Source organism: Perissodus microlepis, chromosome 20, assembly GCF_051167445.1.
Source record: "Perissodus microlepis isolate ML-2025 ecotype Zambia chromosome 20, ASM5116744v1, whole genome shotgun sequence".
Lineage (NCBI taxonomy): Eukaryota > Metazoa > Chordata > Actinopteri > Cichliformes > Cichlidae > Perissodus > Perissodus microlepis.
Window position 1 is genome coordinate 36,087,785 of NC_140480.1, and position 22,451 is coordinate 36,110,235.

The window sequence follows — 22,451 nt, forward strand, 5'->3', positions numbered from 1 at the left end:
GGGGTTACACCAGTGCTCACTGTTTGGAGGACCAGTGTGTGAACTATACAACAGGTGCACAGAGCTGTAAGATGTAAGGTGTGTCTAAGTCAGAGCTGTGATCGCTCTGTTACAAAAACACTGGATACAGGTTCTGACACCAGGATTCACTTCCTGTTTACGCATTCTCATTGCTATCCTCGAAGAAACCAACTCCAGACTTTTTTGGAAAAAAATTCTTCATTTAATCCCAAACACTACAGAAAGAGTGCGTATTTCTCCCACATTAGCTTCTAAAATCCAGGTGTTTACAGGTGCACCTTACAGCCGTACGTCTTGGATTTTCAGCACTGGCACTCTCAGTGTTCGGGTTTTCTTTCTTTAAGGAGGTAAAGAAAAGATTTAATTGATTTCAGCAGTTGAAATGACAAGTTACAGCACGCTGGACAGCACCACCAAGGCTGAGGCCATGCTTCTGGAGACTTCTCTCCAACCTCTGGCTGTGGAGGAGCGTCTGCTCCGTGGGTTCTGAGTCAGCTGATCTGTCGGTCGAGCCACACCTGTGGATGTAAGCTGTGGGGAGCAGAAATGTGTCTTCAGTTATCATTTTTGCTTCTGACAGTTCAAAATGAGTCAAACTGTAGACAAACTGGATGTCTTGATGCTCAGTCATCCAGGTAAGTAAATCCCAAAAGGCTGATTCTGTTCATCTGGACGTTTTCAGTGGGAGAAACGTTTCACGATCGTCTAAGTGACTCCTTCAGTCTCAGCTGACTGCAGGTTTCAACCTTATAAACAGCACATTTGCACAATGACTGAATCCAGCCCACTGAATGAACAATGGGCTGAGAGGTCGGTTCCTTGAGTGATGAAACGTTTCTCCCACCGAAAACGTCCAGATGAACAGAATCAGCCTTTTGGGATTTACTTACCTGGCTGACTGAGCATCAAGACATCCAACATTTTTATTGGAGATTATGTATCGGAATTTCAGGAGCAGGACCACGCCTCCAAACGCTCCTTCCGGCTGTCATCTACAGAGGTTCCCCCAGTTCTGCAAGCCGATCATTCTCGTTTACGTGCCTCACCCTCCTTCTCTCCGTCTTCTCCATTCTTCAACTTCTTCACTTCTATTTAGTGCATTGGGGATCTGCCAGGCCCGGGAGCCATCGCCAGTCTCCTTCGAGGCCTTCCCCAAACCGCAGCTCAATTCATGCCAAAGCATCACTTTTACCTACTAAAACGCTGTCAAACCTAAAATGAGGACGTGGGCTCAGCTAGTGAAATGTTATTTCCATGTTAAAGACATGTGGAGACGACACAGTAGCCTGAGTTGGGTTTAGCAGCAGCTGTTCAATGCAGTGTGCCTGGTTAAGAGTCTCCCGTGAGCTCCTATCAGTCACGTCTCCAGCTCCAGGTTGGCTGGCTCATTAGTCACACTGTTTCTTTATGCAGTGAAACCTGAACTGCTTTGTTGCATCGAAGTGTGTTTTTCCCTCCAGGTGAGTCTGGATGCTCGGGTTCGAGAGGTGATCAACAGGAAGATGCAGGATCCGACGCCACACACCTTTGACGACGCCCAGCTGCAGATCTACACGCTGATGCACAGGGACTCCTACCCACGATTCCTTGCCTCCAACATCTACAAGGCGCTGGTTCATGGCGGCTCCCGTACGCCCTCCGAGTCCTACTCCTAAACATCTTCATCCAACCTGCGCTCCGCCTCCATCCAAATCTTTCAAGCAGTCATCACTCCATCCTCAGCTCTTCCCACGTACTCATCTTCATCGTCTCTCCACTTTATGTTTTCTTCCTTTTAGTCACACTCCTGCTCACTTCTTTCTTCTTTTGTAGTCACCTTCTCTTAATAATCAGATAATCATTTTGAAAACAAGAAAAAAAACCCTGGAAACAGATTTACAATGTTTATAAAAATATATATATTTTTCTCAAATTTGAAATCTTAATCAGGCCTTCGACGTCAGTTAGACCTTGTTATGTGCAGGGTTAGTGCAGTGCAGTGATTAAAAACTAGCAGTTAAATATTAAGACAAACTCCTGGCCAACAGTTTCAGCTCAGCGAGGCTTTGAGCTCAAACAGATGAATTTTAATAGCAATGAACTTATTGATTTTAGGTGATTTATGAGTTTTACGTCACTGAAATCAGACTAAGCTGATCCCTGATCCATCCCTGCCTTCCTCCTCCTCACGGTTCACCTCTGCTTTGGTTCATGTTTCCCATCCGCTCCTGAGGGCACCAGCGAATGACACTGAAGTTTTACTGGGGTGATTGTTTTTTCAGTGGGAGAAACATTCACATGTGCCATCAGCTCTTTGTGGATTTTTACCAGCCTTGCTCCTTAGCATCTCCTTTCACAGAGCCAGCTGACTCCACCTCGCACTTCAGGAATGATGCGGTTCAAAGAAAAAGATGAATGCTGCGTCGTTCCCTTTCTCTGCTTTTGAACTGGAAACACGCCGCTTCCTCAGACGCTTCATCTTTGGTAGTTCGCTGGATCGATGACTTTACTCCTGACCACAGGGGGGCGCCGCTTCCTCCAACTACTGATTAACAAACGACTACATGAATATTTTATATCACAGAACTGAACGTGGAACATTTCACCTACTTTTGTTTGTCGTGGTCTCTCCTCGTCCTGGTTTTTCCAGAAGAGGATGACCCAATGAGACTGATTACACCCGACACACACACACACACACACACACACAGAGCAATAAAAACACTGGAGTTTAGAAAACACACACACACAGAATCAGTGCTACTTTACTTACACGGACCGTTCAATAATCAATACTTTCCTTCCATTAATGGTCAGAAAGACACAGATTTGAGTTTCGGAGTAAACGAAGCTGCTGTGACCGCTGTCTTTAAAATGAATGGATAATCAGTAATAATGATTATTGTTCATAATTAGTCTGCAACCAAAAACTACTATCACTGAGAGATGAAATGTAAAGAGTGCAAAGCTGCAGGCGGACGTTTGTGTTGTAATAAATGAACATTGTGTCTGCCTCGTGGCGCAGAGACCACAAGAAGAAGGACCTGTTAAAAATGACACAGAGGAGGTTTTGTTTGTGCGGGTGGAGAACGTTTCACCGACCAAGAATAACGTGCAGGTGAAGTTGGAATTTTATCTTCTTTAAGTCAGACGTACGCCGCCATCACGTGAATGTTTATGGTCGCCACATCTGTTTTCTTACAAATTTATAACAGGCCCTGTAAGTATAGTATCACACACACACAGACACACACCGGGGCTGCCTACCTGGGCGCTGCTGCTGCTGCTGCTGACCTCTGCGACCTCTCACTTTTGACCTCATCACTGTCTGTGGCTCCTGATTAGCTGCAGGAGGCCACCGGGCTCATCTGTGGTTGGTCCATTCAGGAAGGGGGGCGGGAGGAAATCCCAGGTGCAAAAAAGCAGCCCATGTTGTGAGTCGGACGCTTCCTGCACTGCTTCATGGGAACGCTGGTAGATGGAGGCGGAGGCCACAGGTTCCAAACAGGAGATGCCTCCCTCTTCAGCAGACCAGTCACACGATGCATTTCTCTTCGTATTGTTGATGTTATTTATTTTCTATTTTGTTAAAACTGTGATTTTAATTGTACAAATATAAAGAGAAAACTGAAGATCCAACGAGAGGCTGCTTGTTTTGTGACAGAAATGACCTGAGAGGTCAGACAGTGTTCACACCTGTGTTAACACCAAGGACTGAATCAATAAAATCTCCCAGGCTAAAACGCTGTTATTATGATAACTGACCAGCACCGACACACACACACACACACACACACAGATTTCATTAACCATGTCAGGGTGCTAGCTCGCTGGTTTCCCGTGTTCTGATGGTAGGATTTCTTTCTAACCTTCGGCCTCGATGAAGAGGAAAACCTAACTGTGTTTGCAGGGCTGGTGAAGTCGGTCCAGCTGATGTGATGATGAACCTGAGGGCTCTACGCTCGCCACAGATCACCAACACGTTTATCTGACTTTGTGGTAAAGTCACAGACTTCGCTTTGATCTGTGACAAATCGTCCATCAGGCTGTGTGACAGGAAGCTTTGATGTTTCCATGGATACAGTCTAAAGTCTCACAGCTTAAAAACAAACAGCACTGAGCGCGTTCAGACACAAAATAATTCAAATCATTAAATGAACCAGTTTCTGCTGCTGTCAGATTATTTTAATTTATTTATCTAAAAAGAGACAGTGCAGTTTAACATAGTCCAAGTACAAAACATGAAACTGATGTAACGCACATAAGTTTATAGCTATTGCTAATTTTCAACAATTGTCCCTTGTTGGGCTTACAATCAAAATAGATACATTTTACAACAAAACATACAATTACAATTAATAGACAATAAATTAAAAAATAAAAATCTGTTAAAAAATAAAAATTTTACTGTTAGATTTTGTCTTTTCCAGAGGTGTTGTATTTTTATTTATCCTCATCTGATAAAGCATCTGAGCAGGGGGTGCTCACAGGGATCATTTGATAAGAAACAAGACTGACGTGACGTGTCAAATACCTTTTTTTATGTGAGCCTGAAGCAAAGAGCCTGGCTTAACAGAGAAGGCTGGTAATCACGATACCTGTTATCTCTGACTGGAGTTTCAGATTTTAGTCCAGGAAGTCAGGATATATAGAACTTTAGTTCACGGTTAGCTACAGAGCTAATATAAAATCATCAGCACAGGAAGCAGGAGGGTAAGGGTTAAACTGTTCCCAGTAAAGATCACGCTGGGTGAAGGATGGAGACAAACACCATTGTATGACAGGAAGAAACTTAAAATGACGCAAACGTGTCCGTCCACAGCTCGAGGTCAGTCACTAATCTGCTGCTGCCTGGTTTGAATGACTGTGACAAAATCCTGATCCTCAGTGTCGTGTCCAGAACGAGGGGAATTCTTTGGAGTCCAGGACACAACTTCTCTGCTGCTGGGTTAAGGTCAGACACTTTCTAATAAACAGTTCTGAGAGCCCGACAGGAGCCAAGAGTACAACTCAATAAAGTTTCCACGAACACAGAAAATAATGAACCAGCTTCCTGAACTCTATCATCTCAGACAGTTTCCACTGAGCACCAATTATGTTCTCTTGACAAAAATAGACTTGTGAAAAGATTCATTTGTACATATTTTTCCTGTATAATTTGCAAGTTTTTAAAATGTAAACTGTTAGTTTTTTATCACATGGAACATTCAATCTGTTTTCTCTGTCTCTCTTCATGCTCATGTATGGGAAGAGCTCAGCGGTGTTTCCACAACAAACACAACAGGATCCTTCTCAGCTCTGCTTCCCCACCACTCTTCATCCTACCCGTCAACACACTTCCAAACACCAGCAGCATTTAGAAAAACAGCACGAGGCCTCTGCTCTTTGTTTAAGTAGTCTGTCTTTTGCTGGAAGCTTCGTGGAACAGTGTTAACGTCCACATTTATTCAGACGAATACTGTTTAACTTCTCGAAAGTAAGAGCGTGTTGGTCTGTCCAGGCCAGGTTAGATATGCATCCGACTGCCACCATCACAGATCTGTTTAATCTGCCTATCAGCCAACCAGCCTCGTCCGTTTAGACTTGCCCTTGACATTTGGGGGCATAAAGCTCCTTTCGGTTATAGCCTGAAAAATATTTGTTGAGTCTTGGTGGAAAAACCTTTCCCGAGTCTGTGTGAACATTTGTGTTGAATTTGAGGCGTTGAACACCTTCAGGGGTGATATAACCAGGATTAGCAATCATCAGGGTTCACTGGTACTGTAACCAGTCAAGTGGAGGAAGAAGGTTTGTTGTCACTCGTTGGCTGTTTTGCACAAACTAACAATGGGAATTATAATCCATTAAATAGAGGATTAGAGTAACTCTGCAAATAGTCTGAGGGTAAATTAATCTCATTTTCACTGACCGACAGTGAAGATGAACTGTGAAGGAGTGGAGAGACAATGCTGGTACCTCAACGCTGCACGAGGTCATCGTTCGTTCGTCTCGATGAGCTGAAAGTCACACTCAGCTAAACAACCATCAAGATTTTTTTTTCTACAGATGGCATGTAAACCAGCCGAATTCTTCTCAGTTCGTATTAATCAACATTTTTCAGATTGGAAGCCAGTCCAACCTACATAATGACTGAAAACACAACACATCATTTATTAGAATCAAACCCAAGTGCCGATGACATCGTACCACCACTGACTCAGTCTAACAAGTCTTTGGGGAAATTACAGTGAGAGAAATCATTATGTGATGAAAGTTTTCCCACAAAGAAAGAAATGGTTTCTGGTTCATTTCAAAGGAGACAAAATATTCTGCATTAACTCGAAGCTTCAACTCTCACCACAGACTTTTCATCGACCTGAGGACAGGAAACTGGTGAGGACGGTGCATAATACCTCATTCTGGATCTTCGTCTTTAGCCAGTCCTTTGTTCTCTTAGTGCTATGTTTAAGGTCTTCCTGGAAGACCCACCCACAACCAATCTTCAGCATTCAGGCTGAGGGGAGGAGGTTCTGGTCCAAGATTTTAATGGTACATGGCCCTGTGCTCTGAAGACAGAGGGCCTGTACACTCAGAAAAACGACTTCAAGCAAGTTTCCACTTCCATGCCCGACGGTGGGGATGCTGTTCTTTGGGTCATACGGCGGGTAGAGCTCAGTTCCATTTTGGTTTCATCTGACCACAGCACTCGCTCACCCGGCTTTCCTGAATCATTTAGATGTTCACTGCAAACGTCAGATGGGCCTGCTTGAACATTTCAGTCCAATTTCTGAATACTCAAACTCAATGCCTCACCAAGTTCATGGTGGTCGTCTTTTACTTCATTCCAGCCTTGGGCAGGTCTACGGTGGGAACCGGAATTCTAGCTGGGTTGTAAAGGCTCAAATACTTATTTCACCCAATAACATGACATCAGTTTTGTCTAATGTGTTTCTCTAGATTTTTGGTTGATATTCTGCGTCTCTCCATTCAAATGAAATTCTAAAAGAAAGACTGCTGATTTCTTTGTGAGTAAACTTCAAGGTTCACCAGGGAGCAGCGATGGTTTCCCTTTTTATTGATGATGGTGATTTCTGAAGCCAAAACAATAAAAACAGTGATTCGATGGTCTTCATCCAAGAGCAGATTTAATATGTTCAGCACATCATGGCAAAGAAAGACACACTATGAGCTGTGATTTGAATCTGGCTCAAGCGTCTTCAGAAAGGAAGTCTCAGTCATCAATACAAAACCAATTCAACCAATGGACAACATCAGCTGGCTTTTATCTCTCCAAATACATTGCAGCATTTAGTTTGATATATAAAAAGAAATTACACCAAAAAAAATAAATAAATAATAATCAACTTCAATAACTTCAATTTGCTTCTTGACAGAAGAATAAACGGCCGAGTTTTCTTCAACAGAACTGAAAGACAAATACAAAGAGACACCCCAATCAGACCTAATGCAGAGAAACCTGAAACAGTCAGAAACAGATCAGACTGTCACCTGGCCCTAAACAGACACTATGAATCTCAGCACCTCAGAAATCAGAGGCAGAAGCTCAGTGGAAAAAGATCAAAGTGCACACCTGCAGTGGAAAAACACACCACAGAGCTAACAAACAAATGCAGATCTGGTAACTCAAATCTTTTCGCTTTGAGCGGCTTGAGGCAGCTGCTGTTGTGATTTGGCATTTTATAAATGAAAATGAATTGAACTGAAGCTTTGCTCTTCTCATAAATCACCTGCTTCTCCATTTAGTTGCTTCACTTTGACCTGAGTCAGCAGCTAAATCAGCTAAGTCGGGGTGAGAGGGTATGGTAAGATCAGAAGGTCAGATAAAGAAGGTTAGCATGCAGATAGAGCTGAGAGGAAGAGGGGGAAGCTGTAATTCAGCCTCTGCTGCCACCATCTGGAGGCAGAAGCTGCAAACCTGAGCTCAAACATTCAAAGCAACAGACAGCACAAACCAAGTGAACAAAAGCTCCACAAAAGAGGAAGACCTCAGAGAGGATTCATGGATGTACTGAAGGAAGGAGGGTTGGTGTGACTGCTGTGGAGACCTCTAAGAAGGGTGATGAGAAAGAGGGTAGGTCGATTAGCTATTTATCAAATATTTGCAGAAGAGAAACTTTTATATGGCCCTAAATATTTCCAAGACAGCGCCGTCTGTAACACTGATCAGTGTCAACGCCAGTCCACGTGTCCTGTGTATTTCTCAGAGTCAGGGGCCTTACCTTCCATCGGTTGCCGCAGTCGTTACACAAAACAAAAGTGGTCATGGGCTCATCAGCGCTGCGGGTCTGCACCTGAACACGAGAATGAGGTGGTGAAAACTGGTCAGAGAACAGCGACCATCAGCCTGAAGATGTGCTCATACCTGTGTGTACGTGCAGCTCTTTCCATGACACTTGCTGCAGATAAACATGTCCGTCTCAGTTCCTCCGACCTTGGAAAGCTGATGCTCTCTGATCGACTCTTTTGTCAGAGCCTCTCTCATCTGCTTCAGCTCTGCACTCGCCATTTCCTGCGCGTGCGCACACACACACACACACACACACACACACACGCGCACGCACACACACGCACACGGACACACACACACACTTGAACTGCTTCCTTCGACCCACTGACTCCACTCCTTTTTGTAGTTATCCAGTTTACATTCATACAAACCACCGCTGCGCAAATGGGGATTCTTACCGTTTCACTCTATAAGCTCAGTGGGCTCTTGACCTCATCTCACTAACGTGAAACCAAAACAAATTACTTCCCATTTAGACTTTCAGAATAAAACAATATTAGGCCTATAAATATTTTGCCAGAGACAACTTTTTTCTAATTTAGGCTCTGTAAATCACCACAATCAATTTAAAATGAAACAACTGAGATGCAGGTGAAGTGCAGACTTTCAGTTTAATTCAATGGTTTGAACAAAAAGACTGCATAAATGTGAGGAACTAAAGCATTTTAATGCAATCAAACACAAATTACATATAATAAAATGTTCATTTCTTATACTTGGTTGAAGACCCTCTGGTGGCACAGCCTGAAGTCTTGGACATCACCAGATGCTGCTTTTTAACGCTCTGCAGGCCTTTACTGCAGCAACTTTCACTTCCTGTCTGACTCCAACCAGTGAAACGCTCAGTTGGGCTAAGATCAGCTGACTGACTTGGCCCTTGAAGAATCTCCCACTCCTTTGCTTGAATAAACTCCTGGCTGTGTGTTTCGGGTCATCTGTATTATGAAACACACTGACTCTGACTGCATGTAGACAGTCTGTCTCTGAACACCTCAGGAGTTCATTCTGCTGCTTCGGTCACATCATCATAAACGCTCATGCCTAGGGATGGGTATTGATAAGATTTTCACGATTCCGATTCCATTTTTGATTCTGTTTAACGATTCGATTCTTTATCGATTCTTTTTAAAAACAGAGAACACTAAGGTCGACTAGCTTAGAACTTTGTTATATATCTTTTTTTATCTTCTCTTTGAACAAGGTAGACATTTAGGAGTAACATGGCCTTACAAACCCAACAGTGAGCTCTTAAGAGATCCAGCCTACGGCTCTTCCATGGGGTGTCACAGGGTCCCCAGGAAAAAAAATGGTAAATGTAAAATAATAAAATAAATATTCTTCTGTAGCAATAACAAAGTATAACATAAATTATTCTGTAGCAATTACACAAGAATATCCAGTAATGTCCCTGCCTACAATTAAACACATTCACTTACTGAAAATCATCTGCTGTGGCAAATGGCTGCAAGCCTTTGACCACAAACTGAGTCACTGCTCGGTGACATTCGTCTATCCTGGCTTGAAAGGAGACGCTACCGGTAGACTGCAGCGAGAACTGCCAGCATCTGAGCCAGACTCTGTCTCTCATCATGGTCACCTAAATGCACAGTAATGGCAGATTTGTAATAAGGCATTATGTTAGCGCGATCACTAACATAATACGCACTGTTAGTTGATTATTTACCTGCCGCATTAACGGGAGAGGACGTGCAAACGTTACCGCTGCTGCTGGGTTGAGATTCACGAGTCCGGAACGGAATTAAAAACACGACATTCATTTAAGGTCATCGTGTGTTTTGTGAGCAAATGCTTTTGCATATTCGTAGTGTTTCCTCCCTTAAATGAAATATCTACTTTGCAAGTTGCCCTGTTGTCATCCATTCTCGTAAAGTAGAACCAAACTTTTGAGCGTTTGAGCCGCCATGTTTCCTGCCAGGTAAATGACGCTCCGCAACGTGGTGACGTCATTCGGGGCGACTGGAATCGATAAGGGAATCGTTTGCAAAAACGGCAAACAATTCCAAGGAATTGAAACAATGGGAACCGGTTCTCAACAAGAACCGGGTTTCGATACCCATCCCTACTCGTGTCCCAGTGCCACTGGCAGCCATGCACGTCCAAACCATCACACTGCCTCCGCCGTGTGTTACAGATGATGCTGTATGCTTTGGATCACGAGCTGTTCCACGCCTTCTCCATACTTTTCTCTTGATCTTGGCCTCATCTGTCCAAAGAATGTTTTCCCAGAGCTGTGCCGCCGTTTTTAGATGTTTGTAGCCGATCGAGCCTTTCTATTCTCGGGGCTTATGAATGGTTGCACCCTGCAGTGAACCCTCTGTGCTTTCTGTCATACAGTCTGCTCTTTATGCTGCACTTGGGTATCGACACGCCTTCCTCCTGGAGAGTGTTGTTCCCTTGGCTGACGTTGTGAAGAGGTTTCTCTGCACCATGATTCTGCGAGCATCCACCACCGTTGTCTTCCATGGACGTCCAGGTCTTTTTGCCTTGCTGAGTTCACCAGTGCTCGCTTTCTTTCTCAGGATGATTTTGTCACTCCTAATATTGCAGCAATTTCTCAGACGGTTTGTCTTTGTTTGTTTTAGAGCTGCTTTGACTGCATGATGTCTGTTCACAGCAAAGTCTTCCAAATGCAAGAACCAAACATCAAATCAAATCTTTAATCTTCTTAACTGATGATGACATAACAAAGGAATTGCCCACACCAGGGGTCAGTAACCTTTAACACCCAAAGAGCCATTTGGACCCGGTTTCCACGCAAAATAAAACACTGGGAGCCGCAAATACTTTTTGACGTCTAAAATGAAGATAACACTGTATATATGGTTTTTTTTTTTACCTTTATGCTTCAACTAAGGTGTGTTGCTTATGAAATCCATGAAGTGGTATGGAGAAAATTACATTTAATTATGTAATTAACACATTTTGAACTCTTAAAGAAATATAACAAAAGGAAACACGCAGCTGAACTAAAATGATCCAGCAAACAAAAACTGTGAGCCGCCACCCTCATATCGCCTTTGGGCTTTTGGAGCCTTGACCTGACTTTGGAAAAAAGCACTATGCTGCTAAAAAAAAATGAAAAATAGATATTTGCAAAATTCTGCCTACATATGTATTTTACCAGGTTAATGGGTGCGGCGGGGCGTGGTCTGCAGCGCCGCTGCAGAGGAGGCGGACGCACCTGAGAGGCACCCGCAATCACGCCTCGCCGCCTTAACGTCTGTGCTCTCTGTGCTGCTGTGTTGGTATGTGTTGGGCTGTGAGCTTTAACACCGGCTGTGTGCGCACAGCAACCGTGTGTGAAAAGTGGTCAATAAAGAGATGCTGAAAAGCGTGTTCATGCAAACATCGTCGGGTCTGCCGTGATATGTTTACAATGGGACTTCTGCTCCTGAACCTCTGCGCACAGCGTCTGCAAATCGGGGCTGTACGAAGTCACCTCATCTTTACGCAGGACTGTAAGCTGTCGTCTGTGAGGCGTGAGCGGTGTTTGTTTTTAACATAGTTCACGGTGGAGAACAGCTGCTGACATAATGTGGATCCGAAGATCCATAACTGGCCTATCTGGGGTTGAAAGTCTCGATGCACGGCGTTTCTGCGGGTATACCGGCTTCCACGAGTGTGACGCTTATTTTGAGTGATGAAAAATAATAAAATATAATTTTATTTTTATATTTCAAAATTACAATAATCTTCCAATTTAGAACTACAAGTTAAAAAAAGAACTAAACACAAATAAAACACACTTCAGCTAAATACTTCTAATTTATTTTACCCAAACCACGCGGAGCCGCAGTACAAGGACTAAAGAGCCGCATGCGGCTCCGGAGCCGCAGGTTGCCGACCCCTGCCCCACACCATCCATCGGCCTTTCAGACGATTGTCCGATTACTTTTGGTCCCTTTAAATAGAGGGTGGCACATGTTAAAGAGCTGAAACTCTTAAATCCTTCATCCAGTTTCAATGTGGATACCCTCGAATGAAAGCTGAGAGTCTGCACATTATGTCCTTTATACAACTAAAAAACAGGTTAAAAAAAAAAAAAACAACCTTGTGTCAGTGTCCAAATATATATGGATGTAACTGTATAAGTAATAAAGGATTATACATTTACACTGCACTGTATCATGAAACTCCGCCCCTGACCCCTATTTAAAGAGGAAGACGCACTGACCTCAGCAGTCATACAGGCGATGCGATGTGGCGAGATGTTTCCACACAGTACGTTGCGGCGCAGTTCTGGGTTCTTCTGGTCTTTCAGGTTGGAGATTCGACTTCGTAGACGGGTTTTATATTTCATGTCTGTCGACTTAAACTCCTGGAAGATCTGTGCACACGGCGAGCCGTCAAGGACCAAGAGTGTGTGCGAAATGTGTTGGAACTGGAAAAACGTGCAGAACATTTATTGTAGTGCTGCTGGTGTTCATTAATACTGAAGCTTTTATGTAATCATGAATGAAATCTGCTCCAGTAAAGCGAGATCCTTCCTGTGAGGATGCTCCCTCCGACACTGTTCAGTGGTCAGGTTTCAGCAATAGCAACACGGAAGGATATGTTCTTCGATTTGAGCCGCCAGGTGCTCGCAGTCCACTCTGATGGCCTTATGGTCATCTAAAACACAAACACTGGTTAGCTTCATGCTCGTAAACAGCACCACAAACACCTGACTATCAACTCTGACAGATTCCAGGTCTTTGTGTAAACAGGAGATTACTGAAACACAGATTCCTCATTTAGACAGTGATGCGATCAGATTAATCTGATCAAGGCAGGGTTCAGAGTCTGAAAAGATCCAGACTTCATCATCTTCTCACCGTCCGTCTGCAGCGCCGCTACCAGCAGCTCTCGACACTTGCTTCTCACGCAGTCCATGGTTACGGGGGCAGGGGGGAAGGAGGTGACCTGAGAGAGGGTGGTGGTAGTTGGGGAAGTGGGGGTGGACGGGGGCCCCTCAGAAGATTTACTGCTGAGGAGGAGGAGAGAGGAAGAGTTCTTATTTGACTGAAACTTTCTCCTGATCGCAAACATGTAAACAAGCTGACGAGCGCTGACGCCGCCGCCAGTGTGCAACAGACCCTTTTTCACTGCTGCCATAATCCTTGGAGGTGGATGAAGACCTCACCGGAGAGCTGTCCTTTTTCTTCTCCTCTGAACCATCTGTCAGATAAAAACTAACAAATGACTGCAGCCATAATTCTACTTCCTGTTTGTACACTCGGGATTACGGTTTCTAACACTTGATGATGCAACTTAAATCATGCGAACTGACAACAGTCACCTGGAGGCACATTATATGTGACGTTTCGGTTTTCTTTACCCACCCAGCAGTTTCTTCCAGGACTTGATGAGAGTTTTGGCTAAAGTCTGAAGTTCTTCGTCTGAACTTTGTTTCCTCACAGCGTTCACCGACATACCCACTCTGGTAGACTACACACACACACACACACACGCACACACACACACACACACACACACACGAGTTTCTGCAGCGATTTAAATGAAAACATTCACAGCAATGATAAATGGACTTGGTCTAATGTATTCATAAACCTCGTGGACTTTAATCTCACCGGTGTGTTACTGCACACTGAAAGTCATAAACACTGAGTCCTGTGTTACCTTCAGTTCAGTTAAATCAGACACGCAAGTGAATTTCAGGCTTTTTCGCCATATTGTTTGTGGAGTTGCTCACCTGCAGTGTCTCCAGAGACATCTTGATGTTCTTCAGTTCTCTCAGCAGGTCCAGAGCACTGTCCTGTAAACAGAACCACCATTTTATTGTACCTAGTCGTTTACTTGATCTAAATAAACGTGTTGTGAAAAACTGTAAGAAGGTTTCTGTCTGAATGTTAAAAAACTATTAAAGTTTTTCAGTAAAGCTTCACATTTGAATCTTTGTGCAATACTATTTTTCTTTGGTCAGCACACCTTTACATTCAGGTGGAATAAAAACACAGCTAATATTTCTTTTATCTTTTACCTCTTTGATAACAAACAAAGTTTCACCAAGAACTCGAGGAGCTGCATGACAAGACGACAGACAAACAGAAGAAAGTTCAGTACAGTCAAAGAGCGCAAGTTAAGCAAAAGAGAGTAACAGCAGAAAGCAGGACAAGACTGCTCAAAGAAGTCCTGCCATTAATTAATGCTTCAATCTTAAATATGATCAACCTATCTCTAACAATCAGCTATGTACCACAGGCCTTCAAGCTGGCTGTAGTTAAACCTTCACTCAAAAAGCATCTCTAGACCCAGCAGTCTTAGCTAATTATAGGCCAATCTCCAACCTTCCTTTCATATCAAACATCCTTGAAAGAGTAGTTGTCAAACAGCTAACAGATCATCTGCAGAGGAATGGTTTATTTGAAGAGTTTCAGTCAGGTTTCAGAGCTCATCACAGCACAGAAACAGCTTTAGTGAAGGTTACAAATGATCTTCTTATGGCCTCTGACAGTGGACTCATCTCTGTGCTTGTCCTGCTAGACCTCAGTGCAGCGTTCAATACTGTCGACCATAATATCCTATTAGAGCGATTAGAACATGCTGCAGGTATTACAGGTACTGTGCTGCAGTGGTTTGTATCATATCTATCTAATAGACTCCAGTTTGTGCATGTAAATGGAGAGTCCTCTTCACACACTGAGGTTAATTATGGAGTTCCACAGGGTTCAGTGCTAGGACCAGTTCTGTTTACATTATACATGCTTCCCTTAGGCAGCATCATTAGAAGACATAGCATACATTTACACTGCTATGCAGATGACACCCAGCTCTATCTGTCCATGAAGCCAGATAACACACACCAATGAGTTAAACTGCAGGAATGTCTTAAAGACATAAAGACCTGGATGGCCGCTAACTTTCTGCTTCTTAATTCAGATCAAACTGAGGTTATTGTACTCGGCCCTGAAAATCTTAGAAATATGGTATCTAAGCAGATTCTTACTCTGGATGGCATTACCTTGGCCTCCAGTAACACTGTGAGGAACCTTGGAGTCATTTTTGACCAGGACATGTCCTTCAACGCACATATTAAACAAATATGTAAGACTGCTTTCTTCCATTTGTGCAACATCTCTAAAGTTAGAAATGTCCTGTCTCAGAGTGACGCTGAAAAACTAGTTCATGCATTTATTACTTCCAGGCTGGACGACTGTAATTCATTATTATCAGGAAGTCCTAAAAACTCCCTGAAAAGCCTTCAGCTAATCCAAAATGCTGCAGCAAGAGTCCTGACAGGGACTAGAAAGAGAGAGCAGATTTCTCCTGTTTTGGCTTCCTGTTAAATCCAGAATTCAAAATCCTGCTCCTCACATACAAGGTCTTAAATAATCAGGCCCCATCTTATCTTAATGACCTTGTAGTACCATATCACCCTATTATAGCACTTCGCTCTCACACTGCAGGCCTACTTGTTGTTCCTCGAGTATTTAAAAGTAGAATGGGAGGCAGAGCCTTCAGTTTTCAGGCCCCTCTTCTGTGGAACCAGCTTCCAGTTTGGATTCAGGAGACAGACACTATCTCTACTTTTAAGATCAGGCTTCAAACTTTCCTTTTTGCTAAAGCATATAGTTAGGGCTGGACCAGGTGGTTCACCAGCGATTAACCTGAAGCCAAATTGAGTTTACTCAAAGCAACCAACAGAAACGGTGCAATAACTCTTTAAAACTCAGAAACTAAAAGTAGAAACAAGCTGGTTCACTCTGAGCAGAGCACTGAGGCTCACCACCCTCCACTAAACATCAGCTGTTTGGATTAACAGGGTGGGGCTGTGGTCCTGGACTGGAACTGGCTCTGAAACCTGAAGAATGACAGAACTACGCAGATTCTTTAAACCACCTGATGGACTAATGCTCACGTTACAGTCTGTTTGTTTCACCTTACAGATATTACAGGGAGTGCAGAATTATCAGGCAAATGAGTATTTTGTCCACTTCATCCTCTTCATGCATGTTGTCTTACTCCAAGCTGTATAGGCTCGAAAGCCTACTACCAATTAAGCATATTAGGTGATGTGCATCGCTGTAATGAGAAGGGGTGTGGTCTAATGACATCAACACCCTATATCAGGTGTGCATAATTATTAGGCAACGTCCTTTCCTTTGGCAAAATGGGTCAAAAGAAGGACTTGACAGGCTCAGAAAAGTCTAAAATAGTGAGATATCTTGCAGAGGGATGCAGCAGTCTCAAAATTGCAAAGCTTCATCATCGAACAATCAAGCGTTTCATTCAAAATAGTCAACAGGGTCGCAAGAAGCGTGTGGAAAAACCAAGGCGCAAAATAACTGCCCATGAACTGAGAAAAGTCAAGCGTGCAGCTGCCAAGATGCCACTTGCCACCAGTTTGGCCATATTTCAGAGCTGCAACATCACTGGAGTGCCCAAAAGCACAAGGTGTGCAATACTCAGAGACATGACCAAGGTAAGAAAGGCTGAAAGACGACCACCACTGAACAAGACACACAAGCTGAAACGTCAAGACTGGGCCAAGAAATATCTCAAGACTGGTTTTTCTAAGGTTTTATGGACTGATGAAATGAGAGTGAGTCTTGATGGGCCAGATGGATGGGCCCGTGGCTGGATTGGTAAAGGGCAGAGAGCTCCAGTCCGACTCAGACGCCAGCAAGGTGGAGGTGGAGTACTGGTTTGGGCTGGTATCATCAAAGATGAGCTTGTGGGGCCTTTTCGGGTTGAGGATGGAGTCAAGCTCAACTCCCAGTCCTACTGCCAGTTTCTGGAAGACACCTTCTTCAAGCAGTGGTACAGGAAGAAGTCTGCATCCTTCAAGAAAAACATGATTTTCATGCAGGACAATGCTCCATCACACGCGTCCAAGTACTCCACAGCGTGGCTGGCAAGAAAGGGTATAAAAGAAGAAAAACTAATGACATGGCCTCCTTGTTCACCTGATCTGAACCCCATTGAGAACCTGTGGTCCATCATCAAATGTGAGATTTACAAGGAGGGAAAACAGTACACCTCTCTGAACAGTGTCTGGGAGGCTGTGGTTGCTGCTGCACGCAATGTTGATGGTGAACAGATCAAAACACTGACAGAATCCATGGATGGCAGGCTTTTGAGTGTCCTTGCAAAGAAAGGTGGCTATATTGGTCGCTGATTTGTTTTTGTTTTGTTTTTGAATGTCAGAAATGTATATTTGTGAATGTGGAGATGTTATATTGGTTTCACTGGTAAAAATAAATCATTGAAATGGGTATATATTTGTTTTTTGTTAAGTTGCCTAATAATTATGCACAGTAATAGTCACCTGCACACACAGATATCCCCCTAAAATAGCTAAAACTAAAAACAAACTACAAACTACTTCCAAAAACATTCAGCTTTGATATTAATGAGTTTTTTGGGTTCATTGAGAACATGGTTGTTGTTCAATAATAAAATTATTCCTCAAAAATACAACTTGCCTAATAATTCTGCACTCCCTGTATCTGTGCAGATCACTCATTCCAGGATTACATCTGAAGGTTCAAAGGGCTTCACAGGCAGAAAAACATTAGAACAAAGTCAGTGACAAACCATCAGAAATACATCTGCTATCATATAACCCTATCCAGCAAGTCCCGCCCCTCCCTAACATGTCTCCCAATCAGCTGGCTCACTGTTGTGGCGGTCCTCAATATCAGTAAATAACTGCTCGATATCATCAGATTCCTCTCCTTCATGACCCAGTCCTGCACCTACGGCAGGTTTTGGTGTGAGTGATCCTGCACAGAACCAGAACCACCATCACAGCCTCACCAATTCCTCATCCAACATGATGGTGCCACCTTCAGTCAGACAACAAAGAACTCACGCTGTAGCAGGGGCAGCAGTCCTCATTCAGTCTGACGACAACCTTTCCAACGCCAAAACACAACAAGGGTTAAAAAATAGTCAAAATTCTCTCAGCTCAAAAAATGAACAGCGATGCCAACAGGAGGGCTCATTAAGTCAGGTCAGCTGACAAACATGTGCTTTCTGGTGCCTGGTTGCAGAGTCAGGCTAATTTAAACTTATCAGCACAGGACAACTTAGGACGAGGGTGACACTGTTCTCTCATGGGGGGGACACAAACACCATCATGACAGGAAGAAGGTACTGAAAACAAAGGTCTGAGATGATCCATCAAGGTCAGTCATTAGTTTGCTGCAGCCTGGTTTTACTCTATAAAATAAATTCCTGATTCCACTCTGAAGCATTCAGATATTTTGGAGCCGAGCTGTAATTACTCCATGAGGTTTAAACCCGCAGTTTAAAGATGCTGCACATGAACAGAGATGATATAAAACTGAAGAAGTGCTACAAACCACCACCGAAGAGCTTCAGGGTGTCCGGGTCTCGACCAATATCTCAGCACGAGACAGGAGGACAGAGGAAGGCTTCAGAGCTGCTCCTCACTGACACTCAAGCTTCAAACTGAAACGTCTAATGGATTTTAAAGAATTTTATCCAGCCCGACTGACATCAGCTAATAAATCGGGTTACTACAGTTTCTCATAACGGTTCATTGAGTGATGATGGAAATGTAGAGAAGATGTAAAACAGGAAGTGGTTGTGGGGCACGTTGCTGATGGTAAGTAAACCTCCTGATATCACAAACAGAGCATGTGCTCTGCTCTGACAGCTTAAATTCAAGCCTACAGCCTCTCCGTCAGTCCAGCCTCAGAGGTCTGTCTGCATCATGCTGCACACGTTGGTCACATTTGGAGTTCAGGAAACTACAGTTTGAATATTTTGTGCGATGTAATGACATCACTAATCACCTGACTGCAGGTGATTAGCTCTGAGCTGATTCCAGGTGTGTCCGTTTAAAATCTGAACTGTGTCATGATTTCAAAGTGTTACCTTCCTCGCTCATCATCACCTGTCGGCTGCTTTCACTCACCGTGCTCTTCTTCTGCACCATTTTATCCAACTTTCTGGCGATGCGCTCCACTTCCTGATCCTTCACCATGTCTGCGGCTGCCTCTGCGTCACTGCGCTGCGGAGGAAAGCTCCATGGATGGAGCGCAAACTCTTCTCCGTCCTCTTCTCTCCTCTCACGGCCGGTCGTTGTGTGCGAGGCATTGTGGGAGATGGAGTCTTCTTGTCTCTCCAGGTTAAAGTTCTTCTTATTTTTCTTACTTTTATTGGCGGTTGGCAAAAAACAAAACGGCGCATTACCGCCTCCAACTGGTGTGGAGGCGGTAACAAACAAACAAATCCTTCCGAACAATTTACCCTCTTTGACAAACTGGAATAAGGCCTGATAACTTTCACTTCATGGGTCCTTTTGCAGTAAATCAATAAGATCCAGTTTCATTTACATATCACTGAGGTTTCCTTCATTTCTTGCCTTACCATACTCGTTATCTCTGTCTGACAGAGGCTAATACCCAGGTCCACTACCCCATGCTTTGTGGCTTCCTTTGCAGCTCTGCCTGCCATTTCATTTGCTCTGACTCCACAGTGACCTGGAATCCATAAAAAACAACTGTAAGTCCCGTCATGTGTATTCTGTGAAGTGTTGCTGAACCTCTGCTAGGACATCTGCTCTGCTTTCTGAGCGGCTACTCTGTAAACTGACCAATGACGAGCCAGAGTCTTAACAAATTACTGCTTTAAACGGCCTCATGTCTTCTACCCAGTGAACAGCTAACAGTATTGCGAGCATTTCTGTATACTGACAGTCCGTCACTGATCCTTTCCCTATTTTGACTTTAAACTCCGGAACAACCAATGCTACACCGGTTTGACCGGCTGTGTTCTTTGATGCATTTGTATATATTTGTACATAATTATAATACTGGTCGATATAAGCCTGTCCTGTATGTGCGTTTAAATGAACTACCCTGTCCCTGTTCTTCTTTTCCAATAATGGATACTTCCTGTGGCATCAGGTAGTATCCATGGAGGTATTGCTGATAACGGCACTCTTTGACTGATGTTGAACTGATGCTCTCCTAGTCACAGTCCACCCGAAGCTCTTTGTTTCCTGCAAGGTTTTAGTACCTCTTCTGTTGGGTGATCCTGTCCATGGCCGTCCAGATTTGCCATTAAGTGTTAACTGCTCTCTTCTCATTCCTAGTGGCATCTCACCCATCTCCATCTGTAAAGCTGCTGTTGGGCTTGTTTTAAACGCACCTGTGCAGAGTCTCAGTGCCTGATACTGAACATGGTCTAACTTTGAAAGGTTTGTGTCTGCCACTGAATTATATGCTACACATAATCTAACACTGATTTGACTAACCCAGTGTATATGGCCCTCAAAGACTTCCTATCTGCTCCCCAGCCCATCCCAAGTAAACAGCTCATTATATTTATTATCCATTATTCCCTGAATGTGTACAGCCCGTGTTACCCTTTCATCCAACCACAATCCAAGAAACTTAAATTTACTCACTCTTTCTAACTCCTGACCGTATAACTTAAGCTTGACTTCCTCTCCAACTCTTTTCCTCGTAAAATCATTGCCTTGGTCTTATAAACCGAAAATTTAAAACCCTGTTTATACGACCACTCTTCAACTTTTCCAGTTGCCCCCTGTAGTTTCTTTACAATAAACATTTTTATTGTAAAGAATAAAAATGTTTTCCCTCTCTTCCCCATCACTCCATCAAAGTGAAACCCCCATCCCACCCTGCATGTCATTAAACACATGATTTATCATTAAAGGAAATAACAAAGGCCTCACTCTGCTCCCTTGATGTGTACTGTTTTCTACAGGAAACCTCTCCGAGTGAATCTTCCCAATTCTCACTTGTATTTGTCTTCCCCTTAATAAATCCTTTATCATCTGAACATCCACCCACTGATACCCGGTTTCCTGACTTTGAGGCCTTTGAGGCCTTCTCTCCACATCGTGTCGAAGGCTTTTTCTATGTCAGCAAACACCTCAACTACACTCTCTTTGTTTATTTGTGCTTTCCTGACTTCATGTTCCAAACACAATATGGATCCTCTTCTGAAACCACTTTGATGTTTAGATATGTATCCCTTATTTTCTATATGGTACATGAATCTTTCACGTATCATTCGCTCCATTATTTTACAGACATTAGATGATAAGGCTCTTCGTATCATCCTTTCCTGGTTTACATATGGGCACAACCCCCAACTAAATCTTTCATAGACGGCGTTGATGAACGTGCAGACTTGATGACGTCATTGAAACGCTTTCTACGCTTCTTATTTGTTTCTGCAGGTAAATTCTGTTTTTTCTCCAGAGCTCACACGTGACCTGAAACTCTCGCTGAGCACATTATTAGGAAAACCTGTAGAAACCCACACCCTAAGAAATGAAATACTGCTGTTGTTTACAGGATACATGTTTTTTACGGTGACTTTACGCTACATAATTAGTTTTTTACTCTCAAAATAAGATAAGCAGGCTTCTTAGTATTAAAGTAATACCGTGAGATGTTAAGGCTACAAAATCTTTGCTATTCAAATTACCGTCTCAGTTCAGAAGGACTGGCCCTTGAACTGCACGGTCTCGCACATGCGCAGTACTATACAACTGGCGGGGTCTTTCTATCTCTTGAATTCGGGCAAAAGCAAAAACTAGCTGACGTTAACAGGGGGCTTCTTTGATTTGGTTTGCTTGCCTGTGCGTCCCTTGATACACTGCTTTAGCTTAAGATCTGCCAACAATCATAATGTCAACACATGTTAGATGCTTCAGCTTTGTCTCACCCGATAGATGCAAAGGGTCAAGAAGGTAAGACTTCTTGACTTCTTAGATGTTACAGTATTTGCTCTACATCTATTGCTCTCTTGCTTGAATACTGTCTCTCTCTTTCAGTTAAAAGGGAAGATAAATATGGGCCATGCAGTGCTTTTAAAAAGTCTTGTTGAAAAACTGTCTCCCACAGAGTCCATGTGTTGGTTTAGCCTCAATACAGCATTTAAGCTGACTGTAATGACTGTAATGAATAATTGATTGCCTACAATGCAGGTGGGTTTGAGGGTCACATTTCTTTCCAAATACTTGTGTAAAATATATATCCTGTAACAAAGGAGAGTGGACCAGTGATGCTTACCCGGCAGAGTAAACTGAGGATAATAATGTGTATGTGTTAGACCCCGTAGGGAAATTACTCCTCTGCATTTAACCCATTCACCCAGTGAAGCAGTGGGCAGCCACCAATGCAGCGCCTGGGGA

General features: G+C 43.4%; 2 protein-coding genes across 12 annotated transcripts in view; one reads left to right on the forward strand and one right to left on the reverse strand.

The window, feature by feature from the left end:
- LOC146365094 (regulator of G-protein signaling 17-like) overlaps positions 1–3,639 on the forward strand; it is a 36,086-nt gene extending 32,447 nt beyond the window's left edge. For all 8 annotated transcript variants that reach the window (XM_084918365.1, XM_084918366.1, XM_084918368.1 and 5 more), the window contains one exon: positions 1,482–3,639. In XM_084918365.1, the coding sequence (XP_084774491.1) occupies positions 1,482–1,676 (195 nt within the window). In that variant the 3' untranslated portion in view covers positions 1,677–3,639. The remainder of the gene's footprint in view (positions 1–1,481) is intronic.
- tcea2 (transcription elongation factor A (SII), 2) lies at positions 8–19,400 on the reverse strand. Of its 4 annotated transcripts, none has more exons than XM_084918364.1 (10): positions 19,194–19,400; positions 14,001–14,063; positions 13,630–13,735; positions 13,384–13,465; positions 13,123–13,274; positions 12,862–12,919; positions 12,483–12,636; positions 8,363–8,509; positions 8,220–8,291; positions 8–552 (listed from the first exon to the last, which is right to left on the reverse strand). In XM_084918364.1, exons 1-10 carry the CDS (start codon positions 19,260–19,262, stop codon positions 412–414), a joined length of 1,044 nt encoding a protein of 347 aa, XP_084774490.1. In that variant the 5' UTR covers positions 19,263–19,400; the 3' UTR covers positions 8–411. The 4 variants fall into 4 exon arrangements, with proteins under 4 accessions (XP_084774490.1, XP_084774488.1, XP_084774487.1 ...); XM_084918362.1 differs by lacking the exon at positions 8–552 and adding an exon at positions 14,289–14,329 and having other exon boundaries at positions 7,108–8,291; positions 19,194–19,399; XM_084918361.1 differs by lacking the exon at positions 8–552 and adding an exon at positions 7,108–7,405 and having other exon boundaries at positions 19,194–19,398.
- Positions 19,401–22,451: the final 3,051 nt, after the last annotated feature.